The sequence below is a fragment of the Amblyomma maculatum genome, chromosome 4 (genome assembly GCF_055883805.1).
Source record: "Amblyomma maculatum isolate TAMU_Amacu chromosome 4, ASM5588380v1, whole genome shotgun sequence".
Taxonomy (NCBI): Eukaryota; Metazoa; Arthropoda; class Arachnida; order Ixodida; family Ixodidae; genus Amblyomma; species Amblyomma maculatum.
The window spans coordinates 29,551,752-29,566,922 of record NC_139347.1 but is presented as its reverse complement, the minus strand read 5'-3'; the positions used below and the strand labels follow the sequence as shown (position 1 = coordinate 29,566,922).

Below are 15,171 nucleotides of genomic sequence, written 5' to 3'. Positions count from 1 at the left end.
AATATCCCCGTTAATTTAAAATGACAGGTAATAATCATCTTCGTTCTTGACATCACATTCTGCCTGGTTGTTTTCACCGTGAGACAAATGACTACCTCACTGACTTCCAGTTAGCTTTATATTAATGTATATATATCCCCAAATATGTTTAAAACTGACACGGTTAAACTCTGTAAACTCTGATATGGTTAAACACTGTGACCATCTCTATGTTTATTTTTTATTGCACTGGCACCCACCTTACGAATGGAACCAACATACGCCGACCAAGCTCATCGCACAAGTAGGCGAAAGCCTTAAATGGCTCATGAGGTAAGAAACTACGCTTCGTGCTCGAAGGAAGGTACCAGTACCTAAGACTGATGAAGCAGAGCTATGAAGTCATCACACAGGAAATCAATCAGAAAGTAGCGTCAAATTAAAAAAAAAAAAAGCGCCCCTCTTGGTAAGGGTTTGGTAAATTAGAGTGCATTGCAGTGGAATAAGAGTGAATTACTTAGGTTTAAATTAAATGGAATGTATTCTGGTGAAGTGAGGTGATTTGAGAGCGGATTACATTAGATTAGGTTGCAGTAGAGCTCATTATGGTGATTTAAGTTGGATTAATGTAGATTGTACTATATTAGGGCTTGATTGGGGGGCCGCAATGGAATAAAAGTATATAGCGTGTTGGGGGGACGAACTCAAAGGACCGGTGCTGTATCATGCACGCGTGTGATAAGCTCCTCTGCGTCCCTCCCCCCGCCGGGCCGCTGCCTCTCCGAACCTGGGAGGACTGGGAGACCTCACTGCGATCAGCGGACCCGGCCAGGCAGAAGATCGTCGTCAGCCGGGCCGCATACGTCATGGATAAACATAATATGAACGTTTAGATCGTGAGTGGGGTCGTGCGGAGACCCAGGAGGCCTGCGTGCCTCGAATTCTTCTGCAAATAAAGTTTTTTCCTCCTCCTCCTCCTCCTCTGCGTCGTCCGAGGACGATGAAAAGTGCCAGCGAATGTGATAGACTGCTTTGATTTAATTGCAATTAATGTGGTTTGTGATGGGTTAAGGGAGATCATTTTTGATTAGATGGGATTAAGGATAGAATAAATTAGTTTGAAGCAAGGTGGATGAAAAGTGAATTGCAGTGAATCTGTGGGTGGATTGAAAAGTGGTTAATACTTTTGCCTTTAGAGCACTCGGGAAATCTTGTGTGCCCCTCGTGACGTTTTGTATTTTAGTTGGGACATTGTAAACTCGTTTTTGCCGCGACCGGCTTTTTGTCCCTTTCTGTGCCTTAACTTTGTTTTGATAATTTTTTTTTCAAGCAGGGCACAGCCGTTATGTACACTTTTGTAAGGTATACTCGGGGTTGAAATATGGGGACAAACAAGAGCTTCTCCTTTAGCCGTGCCGCTTCAAAGCACCAGTGACTATGCGGTGCTTGTTAGCGACTGACGGTCCAAACTGCCAACCCCACACAGGGGTCTCGCGCGCTAGCGAGTGCACACCGACCACGGTGGGCCGTGCTGTTGAAAACAAACAGCAACACGTGCAGACACAAATAAGATATTTATTGCTGCAATAACGGCAGCTAGCAATAAAATAAGCTAATAAATCTAGGTAATCCGACTCACCAAGGTTAAGGGCAAATGTTCGCCCAATCTAGGGCAGGGTATTTATTCCGAAGTCGGAGGGAACGAGAATTTCGCGCGAGGTCGTCTTCTCCCTGCGTGCGCAGTGACGAAGCCGCACGGGGCGCTCGTGCCGGCGCGACGCTAACTCCACCTTGTGATAGAGTAACTAGCAGCAGCATTTCATAATCTGAGGGTAAGTGCATTCTAAGTATCTTGTTCTCCAAATGATTTATTTTTCATTGTGGTTTAAATTACCTGGACCCGTGGACTACGGCTTACCTGGTATCATCAGCCGCTTTGAGAGTTAAATCTCACAGACCATAACGCATTGTTTATGGTTTGTGCAATTAATCTAGATGTGCTCACATATTTCAACAGCTGCATTTCTTATCGTAAATTTGGGCGCCTTTTCTAAAATATTTAAGGTGTCATTATTCTAAAATATCTGACTGTTTCATTCATATAATTTTGGAGCCTGTGGTCGCACACTCTGCGTTTAAGGTTTTGTATGAATTAAGGACACATAATCTCTCCGGTTCCTTGGACAAAAACTAACAGGAAGTCAGAGGCTACTGAGGCATGTCACGCCTGCTTCCTCTTTAGCTCTTACCATTCCTCGCTTACATCTGATAAGCATGCCGTGATTAACAGCGGTGAAGTAGCATTAGTCGGTTTCACACATATTGCGTGGTTAACTTGAAGCACTGCGACTGCTGCGCTGTTCCTGTAAATTGCAAAGAGATAATAAAGGGGGGTGTTTTAGAATACGGTTTTAACGCGCCGAACAGAACACTCGGAAGGTCGATCCCTTGTCAGGAAAGGGGCGCTTACAAGTGGCGCCTTGCGCATTCGTTCGTGCAGGCCTGGATTCCCGGAGCTCATTTTTCGCGACTCACCTTGACCAATCATGCATTTTGGTCGGCGTCTCGGACACGCAATTTTTAATATCCGTAGCGTCCATGCATAAGTAATTTCGAGTACTGATATCTCAATTAAAATGGAAACTATAAATGACCGCTTGTTCGGCCATACATTTTCCGCGGGGCCATCAAAACCCGCCGGAGGCTGTACTAAAGGATAGTACATGATCTGACCAGACAAAACGTAAAATAAGAAAGTAGGCGGAATTGTTGGCAATTTATTAGCAGAAAATGAATGAGAAATTTGTCACCAAGGGTGTTTCTGTGAACCAAGTTGCTATGCTCTTAGTTGGTTTGTTTTCAGGAAAATGTTTTTTCTGTTTCTGAAGACCACGATATCCGATGTTTCCCCGAATAAAGAGTGGCGAGAGAGTAAAGAGGTACTGAGTGCGTTCTTACCAATTCACATTCGTACAGATGAGGGTTATACCTTTCAGACACGAAAACGTGCCGCTTATTTCCTTGTAATGGCTGCAAGAGAAAAGGTTGGTTGGTTTGTGGGGTTTAACGTCCCAAAGCAACTCAGGCTATGAGAGACGCCGTAGTGGAGGACTCCGAAAATTTCGACCACCTGGGGTTCTTTAACGTGCACTGACATCGCACAGCACACGGGCGCTTTGCTTTTTGCCTCCAAGAGAAAAGCTTCGCGCTGGCATATGCTTTCTTTCAATGCGCTATTTCTTTAGGACATGAAGTAAATATTTATGTATAGGGCGACATGTTAGAAAAATATGAAGACCTGAAGAAACATGCTGCATACTCATGGTGAAGTTCTGCGCTGCCCAACGAAAGGCATTTTGCCGCATACCTTGCCGATGTTGGCTGGGCGTATAGTTAGAGGCGAAGCCAGAACAGGTCGACGTTCTCTTCCTCCGCGCATGGACTTGCGCGCGAATATGGGATCAAGAGCACGACTACCTTCTTTCGAGAGCGATTCCATTCCGGGCATGCACTTGCTCTCAGAGGTGGATAGGGAGAGTCCTCCTCCTTTCAAGAGCCTGCTGTCATGTCGGTCATTGGACCACGGCGTGGCTGGCTTGACAGAGGAGCGGCAGACAGCGGAAGTCCGCCGACGCCACCTCCACCGCCGCCCAGGGGGCGAAAAAAGTGAGTGCGCTTAGGCGTCGACGTCGAAAGAAGGTCGCGGCGAACCGGTTTATCGTAAGCTCGACCGGTCTCGTTCCTTGACGGCGGCGGTCACACACGAGGCGGCGCAGCCGCCTCCGAGCTGGCCGCAGCAGTTTCGGGATGCCAGCTTTCTCCGACTACACCTGTTCGCGGCTGAGAGAAGACCAAGCCTCTTCGTGTGTGCGCACTCTTGTTGTGTACGAATTTCGGCAACTGAATCGACATGAAGCGCCCTCAGTAGCAACGTTTTGCAACTTCCTCATTTCGATGAGACAGCTAAAGACGACAGAGAAATGAATGCCTCCTGCAATAAGATGTGCGATAGTTTTGTGAACCAGTTCGTCAAAGTGCAAAGTGTTTCGTTTCGGCGGAAAATGTGTGCCAGCGAACAATCAAGGTTTATCAGTTTGGAATGACTCTTGTGACAAGCAGCGGGATTTAGATCAACTGCCTTTTCCACTGGAAATACAAAACAACGTTCCTCGATAAATGACTTAACTAAGGCACCCATGTACCATCGCAAGCTGCGCAGTGTAAAGTAGTGGCTATACTATGCAGGTCGACAACCTGTGAGTCATGTGCTAAGAAGAAGGCGCAGGTAATTTGTCTTCAGCAGTAGACTTTTTTGTGCCTATGTAAAAGCGGTCTCCTGTGGTGTTTACGATCGACTAGTCCTTCATGCACTTTCACCGTACAGACCAAAGATGCACTCGATAGCAGCACGCCTGGCCATCTACTCCTTGTTTGTAGTCGGTGTGTTTCTGATAATATGGTGCAATCTCTCTGGGCCTCTTCCTTCGAAATATCAACACCAGCTGTCGGACTTGCCGCCGCTGTCTACAGCTTCTCCTTTAGCCGTGCCGTTTCAAAGCACCAGCGACGATGCGGCGAACTCGAATGTTTGTGTGGCCGCGCGGACTCCAGACGTGCGGCAGATAGTGGACGTGGTATTCGTGGCCAAGTGGGCGTACCGTAACATGAAGGTCACCAGGATCATGACCCACTGTCTCAGGAGCATGTTGGCCCACACCAAAAACCAGGTGCGCTTCCATGTGCTCGCCGATCCTCAAAGCTACATGAGGCTGAGCCGCACTCTTGGAGGCGTGCAAGTGGGGTCCAAGAAGAAATTCCAGGTGTGTATTTGCATTTCTATCTCTGAAGAAGTGGGCGGCACCTACTTTAGAGACGGTTGGGCAGACGCCGCCACTCCATCGCGGCTAAACCACGCTGCTTTACTCCCTCGACCGCATGATTTGGTGTATTGGTTGGCCCAGGCTACCACGATAGTTTCGGACTGCCACCTCAGGCAGCGCCCATTAACTGCCTCTCGTTCAACTCGCATTGGGAATTTTAGTCTGAGATCTGAAACCTTAGGGAAACCAGCATCCTCTACCGAGCAAATATTGAGATGCAGCATGCAATGTGGAATGCTAATGGCTCCGAGACCATGACATTGGTTGGTTGGTTGGTTTGTGGGGTTTAACGTCCCAAAGCAACTCAGGGTATGATAGACGCCGTAGTGGAGGACTCCGGAAATTGAATTAGGAAGGCTGATGACTGATGACTAAGCGTAACTTATACAACTTTATTTGAATATTTGGCGAGCATATTTAGGCTAATAGCTGACTTTAGTACTCAATTTCTTATCATGCACGCAGTTCTACCTTTGCGACATAATTCCTCAGTTCATAAGTGCCGATAACGTAGCATGTATTGAAACAGCCATCTCAGCACCACGCATTCAATTAGCAAAATTAATTGTAGGCTGAACCAAAGTAAACTTTGAACCAGTGAATCCGAATGGCCAATGAAGGAGTAGAGACATCAAATTTTAATAGTGGATTCTGTCTTTGTAACCACACATAGCACATTACTAAACACAAACAGCCCCGTGTAGTGGGCTAATAAGCGGTAAAATGATTTTCTCTCATAAAATTGCGGTTCCAGTTTCAACCACTGAACCCTAGCTTTGAGGTTACGGACAAGTTTTGGTCACGTGAGGCATCAAAAACAGTATATTTCACTGCTTCGTTCATTTGAATTCGCGCAGGCTTTTACGCAAGGCTGTTCAAGAGCTGGAATCATGAAAAATAAAACAAAATAGGGATTGCATCGCAGTTACTTTAAGATTCTGGTGACGTCAAAGCTATTGTTTTTTGATTGAAATCGAAATATAAACTCCAAGAGAGAAAATGTAATAATTTGGTGTGTTTGGTTTGTAGGGTTTAACGTCCCAAAGCTACTCGGGCTATAAGAGAGGCCATAGTGGAGGACTTTGGAAATTTCGACCACCTGAGGTTCTTTAACCTGCACTGACATCGCAGAGCACACGGAACAAATGCAATAATAAATAATTAAGCTGGAGCATGTGAATTCTACGTCGCGAAATGTGTATCGTACACCGCTGTCTTTATCAATACAGGAAGGCAAAAAACACACATCTAAAATAGTGGTGTCGCTACTCCTTTGAACAGTATGCTAATATGCAAGTAAAACCATTTTCAAATTTCTACAGTTTGTAAAACCAGCATGTTATATAATAACACGCTGGTTTCGGATTTAGCCTCAAGTTTCAGTTTCTGAGTTTAGTCTCAAATTAACAATGCGAGTTTAATGTCACGTACTCGTATTTAATAAGCGCAGGCTGAGACATGACTAATGCCATGAATTTGGTTGGACAGATGCACTGATTGTTAACTGTGTAAAAGCAGCGGGCCTACGTTGTTATGTAATAATAAGAAATATAGCGTGCTTTACGCATAGACCAGCCACGGAGAGAAGTTTCTTGAACGTAAATGCTCTCTTTATCTTCTCCAATCAGACTACTTGTATTCTCAAAACTCGGAGCGCGCATGATTCCCTGCGCTTAAAAATTCTGTATCGAACTGCTTTGTGCTACCGCTCAATAAAAATATTTTTTTCGTGAACTCACACCCCACAAACTTTCGTCCTTGATTGTATATATAGTACCAGCTGTACTTAAGGGTAGCAAAAGAATAGCATTGTGGATGGTACGCATATGTTACCGCCACGCACACACGCAGAAAGAAGCCATGGCGCCTGATATCGGTGCTCCTGATTGTCAGGATCACCCAACTTCAGACATTGGTACACCTCTCAAGTTAACTTGACCATACTCTTGAAAACAATGCCTCAAAAAATCGTTTTGATTATAATGGTACCGTAACAACATAATCAACACGCAGTTAGATTGCCCGCTAAGTGTTCGCGAAGACAATACACAATATACTGGGTGTCATCAGCCAAAAGGTCGATAGTAATAAACCCTTACTCTAATGGTAGCAATAACAGCAGGAAACGCAATCTGTTCGCTTTTGAAGCTATGTGCAGTGTAAATATGTGCCGCGTATTAAGGAAAGCGGTCAGTGTATAGAAGGTCAGGTGCTGTGTTTTTGTGAGTTAAAGTCAATGTGCTGCAGAGAATTGCGAGATTTGGTTTACTTTACAATCTACTTCTTTTTTTTTTTTCTGCCCACAGTTCTATCTCTACAACATAACTGCGGTTGAAGAAGGGAACCGAGGAGCCATCGACCTAATGCGCCTGCTGTTCTTCACCAAAGACGTCGGCCGCTACAACGACGACATGTTCTTTATCACCGAGATTTTTCATCGTGTGTTCGAACTACAGCGAATTATATTCATCGACCTCGACCTTGAGTTCAAAGAAGATATTGCTAAGCTCTACAGGCATTTCGACTGCTTTACCACCGAGAATTTGATCGGAATCGGATTTGATTTGCAGCCTCAGTATCGCCTTGATTTTCAGACATACATTGATGCCAATCCCGGAACGGACGTCGGAATGGCTAGGCCCGGTAGACAGGGCTTCAACACGGGTGTCATGCTCATGAACCTGGCTGCCATGCGATCCTCGAAGCTCTATAACGATTTGCTCACTTATGACAAGCTGGCGCCGATCTGCGACAAGTACTGCTTCAACGGGTCGTTGGGACACCAGGACTTCTTCACTCTGATAGGAATGGAGCACCCCGAGCTGTTCTTTGTGCTGGACTGCACGTGGAACCGGCAACTGGACACTGGATGGTCGCATGCTGTCAACGAAACACTGTTCGCCGCGTATCACGACTGCCCGGGAAAAGTACGCATCTACCACGCTAACGGCGGGGCCAGGATGCCAGACCCTGGGTCAGAAGACTCGGAGGGAAAGAAGAGGGTCACCAAGAAGAAGATTCCGCTCCACCTGTATCCGAGTTTCCCGAGCTACACAACTCGGAAAAGCCGTGGATGACCCCATGGTTCAATCTGAAAGCTCGAATACGTTTTGCAACGACATCTTTCGGCTCCTTCAGATTAGCAAAGGATGATACCTGCATTGAAGCTTCGCGGGAGCATAAGCTTGTGTCGAAAGTGTTCCCCTAGTTGGTTCCAGTAGTGCTGAATGAGAAGCGAGGAACTTTGTTATCGTACGTGCCCCTTCGTGGAAATAGTGCGTTATCACAAGCTCGCATTGCCATCTAGGCATCGATATCAGTCAGAGGTTGCTGTTTTTTGCCCCTCCACACACTACTGTGGGCTGAAGAAAAATACTGTTCGTGGTTGTGATCCTTTGAGAATTGGGAAGAAGGAAATGTTGTTATAGGCACCTTTGATACCTAGCTAAACTGGATCCTTAACTAAGTTGCACACGATCGACGAACTTGGCATAACTCGTGCATCCTGTGGGCGCCTCTTACGTCCTTACAGGGTGTGACGATCACCGTACTTATGCTCTTATGCTTCCAAGTCTTCATGCTGCCTTCGTGATAAAGTTTTTCTGTGAACACGGTACTAAGCACTTATGAGATTTTGCGCGAAACCGTTCGTAGTGTCTCAAGCGAGTACGCACTGAAAGATGATCTCCAAGCGTGTTGCATGCGCTGCTGTGTGTTCATATTTGGAAATAAGGAACTTCTATAATATGTGCTGCTTCAATGTCTAGACTCTGAATGAGACAGCAGCTACGCAAGGCCACAGAAAGAATAAAGAGATCTTTTGACATGTTCCCTATCTATACCTTATGTTTATTACTTTTTTGTTGTGTGAAGCCATAGATAATGCCGTATTTTCTTTGCGCCATTAACGAGAAGGCGTGCTTTGTTATCGGTAGATTTCTTTATTAGACATTTGAGAACAGTCAAAAATTCTGTACAAGGTGTAGAAGCAAACAGACAAAATTGAAAACCATCAGTCGGAGTGATGTTCTGAAACGCTGGTCGATGTGTTCACCCTTTTTCATCATATAAGCAACGGCATAGAGTCTCAAGATAAAATATTGTCCCTCTCAAACTAACTTGTGCTAAGAGCGCACGTAGCGAAAACTCCTCCGCGCTAAATAATGCTATGAGAAAGCCGGACATACAGCCGCACCATTCTGAGGATAAAATCACGCATCTGTTTCAATTTTCAAGCGCCAGTACATCACGCTCGCAGGCTCATTAATCAACACCAGCGGTGCAGTGGGCGGAATTCGACGTCAGGATTTCAACATTATCAACTGTTTTATTTTTTTATTCTGCAAAAATAAGATCATGGCACCCTCTAGCGCCCCCAAACTGCTCTCCTGCCCAGTAGCTGTAAAGAAAGGGAAGGAGCCGTAGACCCCTAGCAAACTGCACTTAAACAATTACAGCGGTAAAACATGACAGAAAAGTTAGAAACTTGTCCTCCTGGAAATTTGTAAATGATGTCAACACTAGCAGAACTCTCACAGCTGCTTATCCTGCTTATTCCTTTCAAGAGAAATGTGTGTAATGAAAATCGTGGGAGGCGATATTTCCTTTCTTCTGGGGAAAGAGGGATGGGGGGGGGGGAGAGGAGTTCAACACTGAATAACACTAAAATCTAATCCAGATAACTCCTTACACTTCTCTGAGAGAAAATAAAAGGTAGAGAGAACGCGGATCGCGAACTGTAAAGTGCGCCACTACAACAGCATCTATAGTACGAGGGGCACAAAGGTTGTGATTTTCATCGCCGTTTCTTTTAGATAACTGAGCCGTTTCAGAGCGACTTGAAACCAGATTAACTACGTTATCGAACAGCTCAATCGATACCAAGTGAGGAAAAGTGAGGAAGGGGCTGCTTGAATCACCCGCTTCGACAGCAGCAGACTGTACTGCGATTCAAGCCACATTGTGGGGCACGTGCATAGCGGTACGTCCTATACGCAGAGCACAAAGAAAGGCGAAGCGCGTATCATCACTAGCAGTTCAGCACAGCCGTGTAGGATGTGCTCTAACTTGTGTGTTTGCTTACCGCTTGCAGCCATTCGCACAGAGCAGAGATTACATGACTGTTAAGCGGTTCGGAGGCTCCCTTTAAGTGCACAAGTTCCTAAGATGAGCCTCACTATAGAGTCCACGTTTTCAGCTGACGATATTGAACGTCGAACGCACCCGCCTGCGAGCAAGTAATAACAGAAAATGATTCCTTAAAAGCTTCAATAAACGCATACTCATACAGCGAGTCACGCATTCACACTATGCCGACGAGCTATGCACGCAAATCGGTGCTATCACTTGTCGGCAAAACCAAGATGGCTTCTGCTGTGTTCCCTTGCTACTGGTTCCAAGCGAGTGGCTGTGCTTTCAGCGCGAGGACAGTCCACTGGCCCTCTACGACAATGCCTATTGGTCACGTGACACCGTTGTACTATGTCAGATGCAGAAGACGTACGAACACGCGGGAGGTTGGACAAGTACTCTGATGATCCCTAAACAGAAGAAAGGATCGAAAGGAAGAAAGATAGCGAAACATGCTAAGCAATGCTGACGTTCAAGCAGCGATTCAATAAATAAGCAGCTTTTACTTCATTGCAACGCTAATGTCACATCTTGGCTTCTTTTGCATAGAAGGAAAGTCTTGCGTTCAATAAAAAATAGCGAGTAATCACTCTTCGAACGCTCTTGCATTACAAGAAGTAAAATTATGAAGATAAACGACGATGGGAAGGAGGAAAACTTACTTAGACATTGCAATCGAAGGGTACTGGTTAGACGCGTGACGAGATAGAATTAAAGACAGCGCTCTGTCTTCCTTGGCAAACGGCCATCCAAGACTAGGTTTTGATACGTGCTAATAATAACGAGTGATTTTAATTCCCCGAAAGCCTCGTCTGTGCTAAAGAGAGGCATCGCGTCACGTGGTCATTAAACTTCAAGGGCGTCTTAACCGAGTGGTCATTTACTAAGACGGGTCTCTCTCTAAGCGATTGATAAAAATACCTGTTCTACGCAGAGCGTTATATGTCTGCAGGTGTGCTTGCTGGCTTACCGCCAGTTATAGTTTCCCAGTGGCTTAGACTCTCAGCTGCTTGGTGGGTGTAACCGAACTGACGTATTAATCCGACTGAAATCCCTAGACGTAGTTCACCAGTGTGAAAGAGCGCATACGCAAAGATGCACTGGTTTCAGGGATGACACTACAATTCTAGCACTATGCGTCAATGGAACATGCTCACCCGCACTCAGGTGCAATATTTTATACGTTCATAAGCACGTAAGCTAATTAACGCAAGTTAAAGAAAAAAAAAAGAGACCAGCATGTTTCATAAACCTAACCGAGAGGAATGTGCAAGGAGTGGTATGATACTTGAGTGTGCAAATTCAAGCGGACGTCTCAAGGCAGTTTTCTATGTAGGAAGTGTGGTACAAGTGTTTTTTTTTTTTTTTTGCCTCACGATCATACGGCGACACGTTTTATCTTATTCTTGTAATAGAATGAGAAGAATAAGATTTGAATACTTATGAGGAAGCTGCTTTTCATCTTTTTAGAAAGATTGACTTGCGATTGGCCGGCGTTCATGCACTGAGCGAACCCATCAATCCATGTACAATGATGCGAAGGCAGATTGGGATTCTTAGACTGTTTCTTGTTGTGAACCTTTCCCTAGTTCATTCTTTTCCACTGAAACATTTGTAGCACCTAAATGTGGCGTAACGGCCGGTAGCCAGCAGGATATAATGCTGTTTGCTAATTTTGCTTGATTTTACTAAGGTAGAGAAGAATGGTTTGTGGAAAGGTATGGAGAAGACAAGATCCCTAGTCCAACGCACTCGGAACAGTGGTAGTCATGAGCAGTAAGTTACATGCTGGAGTTTGAATTGTAATACTTTAGCATTAGTAGCTACTGCTTAACAATACGAGGCCGTGTATATAGAAAATATAGTCGTCCAGATCTAAGCTCGTATTAGGCCAAACTCGGCATTCTATAGTCTCCCTATCAAAGAAGCTTAAGTTTATAATAATCGCTGCGCTCGTACTCGTAGGTTCACGATGATTTCGAGCGCTAATGCTGCCTGGTAATAAAAGGCTGAGGAATTCGGAGTTCGTCCGCTCATGCGTTGAAGCTATTTCAATAGTAAAAATCAAGCTGCATTCTCAGTAGCAGGGTCACAGTTATGCAGTGTCTTTTCGGTGTTCGCCTCATATAGCTACAACTACGGCTTGCTAACTTAATGATTTTATTAGAGGAAACTAGAAAGTTGATTAAGAATCGGGTGTTTTAACTCTCTGTACAGAGCCGAATAAAACGGCGCTACATATAAGCTATGTGCCCAGTAATCCACGTTGCTTCTCCTGAAGAAACTCTAGCGCCCGAGTTCCTTCAGTGCGATTCGTGACTCGTTGGTCTAAAAGTTCAGCTATGCGATTGCAGGGCTAGATCTGTGTACAAAAAGGCTCAAACGTATCTGATATCGGTCGACACCCATGCCTCGGCTGGGGGTGCTGGTGTTACAAGAACGTTTCAAATTCCTTCGCCGTATTACGTTTTCCAGGGCAGTGGGCAGTTGGTAAGAACTCTTTACCCTCGTTTGGTAGATAATACTACGCTTGTAGCAAAATTGACGTCCATTTATATTGTTATATATGCCTAAAACGCATATGAAGACATAAAATATGATTCATATAGAGTCCTTTATGACTAGGATATGTCTTTACGACCGAACAAGACACAAAGGTCAGGAGCTCTTTGAAAACAATCGCTCGACTCTAATATTTCTCTGACAGCGCAACAAGCTACAAAAAGAAATGACCTTTCAAAGCGAAACAATCGGAATATACATTTCTAGACGAGCCGAGTGGCTGAGGGCGCGTTCAACAGCTCGAATTCATTAGTTCTGACACCACCGTGAGGCGTTACAGTGGCACCACAACAGAACTGAAGAGGTGCCCGGTGGATGCAGGAGTGAGGGGCCCAGCACGATCATGAAAGGAGCGAGCAATAAAATAATGCAATAAATATTATACGCATGGAAGGAATATTCAGTGCGCCGTTGATGATAATCTAAAAAACATTTTGGCAACTTGGAGGCAGTGGTGCACAGCTTCTAAACTTATGTGCCCTCTTACGGCTCAAACAAACCAACCAACCAAAAAACCAACATAGTTTGTAAGTGTACACAAACACAACAAATAAACGAGTAAAGGAATAAATATATTAGCAAACAACAATTACTAAATAAATTAAAGCAAATATTCCGCATTCGTATTAAACGTTTAACTAAGAGGAGAGTGTGCAGGTCTTAGCCTAGTTTGAACGGACGCCACAACGCTGTCAAGAATAAATAAATAAATAAATAAATAAATAAATAAATAAATAAATAAATAAATAAATAAATAAATAAATAAATAAATAAATAAATAAATAAATAAATAAATAAATAAATAAATCGTGAGATGGAGGAATGCGAAACAAATCAGGGCTCATGCGCTGAATTTCTCTGGATCAACCTGAATTCTGAAAGAACCCTTCGCGACCAAACCTTCTTACTGGGAGCAATAGGGACATTATTGTCTTTCCAATACTGTGGCGTATTTTTGGGCTTTAGTTCCTTCAATCAGGAATCGCGTCGGCTGATTGGGGGATGCGCGGGTACCAGAGTGTGTATAGCGGAAGGTGTTGATAATTTTTTCCAGGCGCGCGACTATGTTTTGCGCGAATATTATATCTTTACGTCGTGCTTTTGCCATATGCTCTTAACTTCATTCACTTGCGCGCTGCTTATAGTGGCCATACCATTATCAAGGTCTGTTACGGAATTTAGACAGAATATGTGGTGTTAAAATATGGCGAACTTCGCCGCTGCAAGAGATTTCTATGTCTATTCAAGTGAAGAACAGACGCTTGTTATGCGTCGCCTTCGAAAAACCGCATTCTAGTTTGAGAAGAATCAGGGAGAGCAGGGGGTAGGGGGGGGGGGGGGGGGTTCACTCGCATTACGCATGCGCGCTGGAAAAAGAAGCTCACAGTTTGTTAACCAAATGCAAAAATATAATGATCCTGATCACCCGTATTTAAAGTCGCAAATAAAAGTAACAAATAATTTTTGTCGCACAGGCTTGTTTCAGTCACTTTTCTCCGCAGTATGTGTCTCTAGTTTTGCAGTGTTATTCTGAGTTTCTTGGCAGAGAGAGTTGAAGGTTGTTAGAGCACTTTCCTGATTTTATTAATTAGAAAGGTGCTCATTCATTTGATCGCGCATTTCAGATTTTTACCTTACGTCACTGCGGTTTTAGGTTGGAAATTACCGATTCGGCGAAGAAGAACCAGAATTACCAGAAAAGGAAGAACTATATTCAACGTTGTGTCTTATGTGTCTTAAAATAATATTTAAGGAGCTTGCTGTGTGAAAACCTTCGAGGTCAGAACGCGTGCGCATAGGTCGACACACAAATGTGTAAGTTGACATTAGCTAACGTTAGTGAACAGCATCTACTCTGCAAAAACAAACATTAGTAAACAGCATCACCCTCTTCGGCGGACTAACCATACAACTCAAAAACAATCAGCAAATTGAAAGTCACTAAACGCTAAGCGAAAACAAAATCAAGGAGAAGAACAAATTAAAGATTCCACGCAGTTCTGCTTGCTGTGTCACTGACTTGTTAACCCCTACGCGCTTAGACCAAAAAGTCTTAAGAAGACAGGACCATACATAGCACACTTGAACATCGCACACACAGACTAGGAAATGCATCAAGCTCGCTTTTGGACTCTCCTGGAGTCCAGTGTGTGATTCAGACAGCAAATAAATCAAACAGCTCTCCACGTTACAGCACAGCGCACCGCAAAATTAAGTTAACTTTAAATGTCATACTAATGCAGGCGCATAACTCATTGATCACGAATTATAGGCGCAACCAATTCGGTAAAGAGCCCATGTCGAGAGAACCGGGAAAATGCCGAGTCGTAAAGTCTTTCTCTCTGTTTTCTCTTTCGCTCATTCGATTTCGGTTGGTCCGTGCAGGAAAAAGTTCAACGGTGCGGTGGTTTGGCACAAAGTTCACGAGTCGTCGCATATTTACACACAGTTCCGTGGTGGCCTGTCAATTTGTCAAGGAGTGACAGGCTTCCACCGAAGACCACCGCTCCAGCGCACACAGCGCGGCCAGGCCTAAGTGTCCGCGGCTCCGCGGGCGCAGTGACAACCGCTGCCGTGCGCGCAGTCCGGGCGCGTTTCATTTGCGGCGCCCACTCAACCA

General features: G+C 44.6%; 1 protein-coding gene across 1 annotated transcript; it reads left to right on the top strand.

The window, feature by feature from the left end:
• The first annotated feature begins 3,758 nt into the window (after positions 1 to 3,758).
• On the top strand, positions 3,759 to 8,687 carry LOC146190563 (xyloside xylosyltransferase 1-like). The gene is made up of 2 exons (XM_084599809.1): positions 3,759 to 4,799; positions 7,166 to 8,687. Exons 1-2 carry the CDS (start codon positions 4,371 to 4,373, stop codon positions 7,934 to 7,936), a joined length of 1,200 nt encoding a protein of 399 aa, XP_084455935.1. The 5' UTR covers positions 3,759 to 4,370; the 3' UTR covers positions 7,937 to 8,687.
• The last annotated feature ends 6,484 nt before the right edge of the window (positions 8,688 to 15,171 follow it).

Coding starts and splice junctions, on each gene's coding strand:
- LOC146190563 (XM_084599809.1), top strand. CDS start 4,371: ATGCACTCGATAGCAGCACGCCTGGCCATCTACTCCTTGTTTGTAGTC. Junction 4,800..7,165: donor GGTCCAAGAAGAAATTCCAG/GTGTGTATTTGC, acceptor TTCTGCCCACAG/TTCTATCTCTACAACATAAC.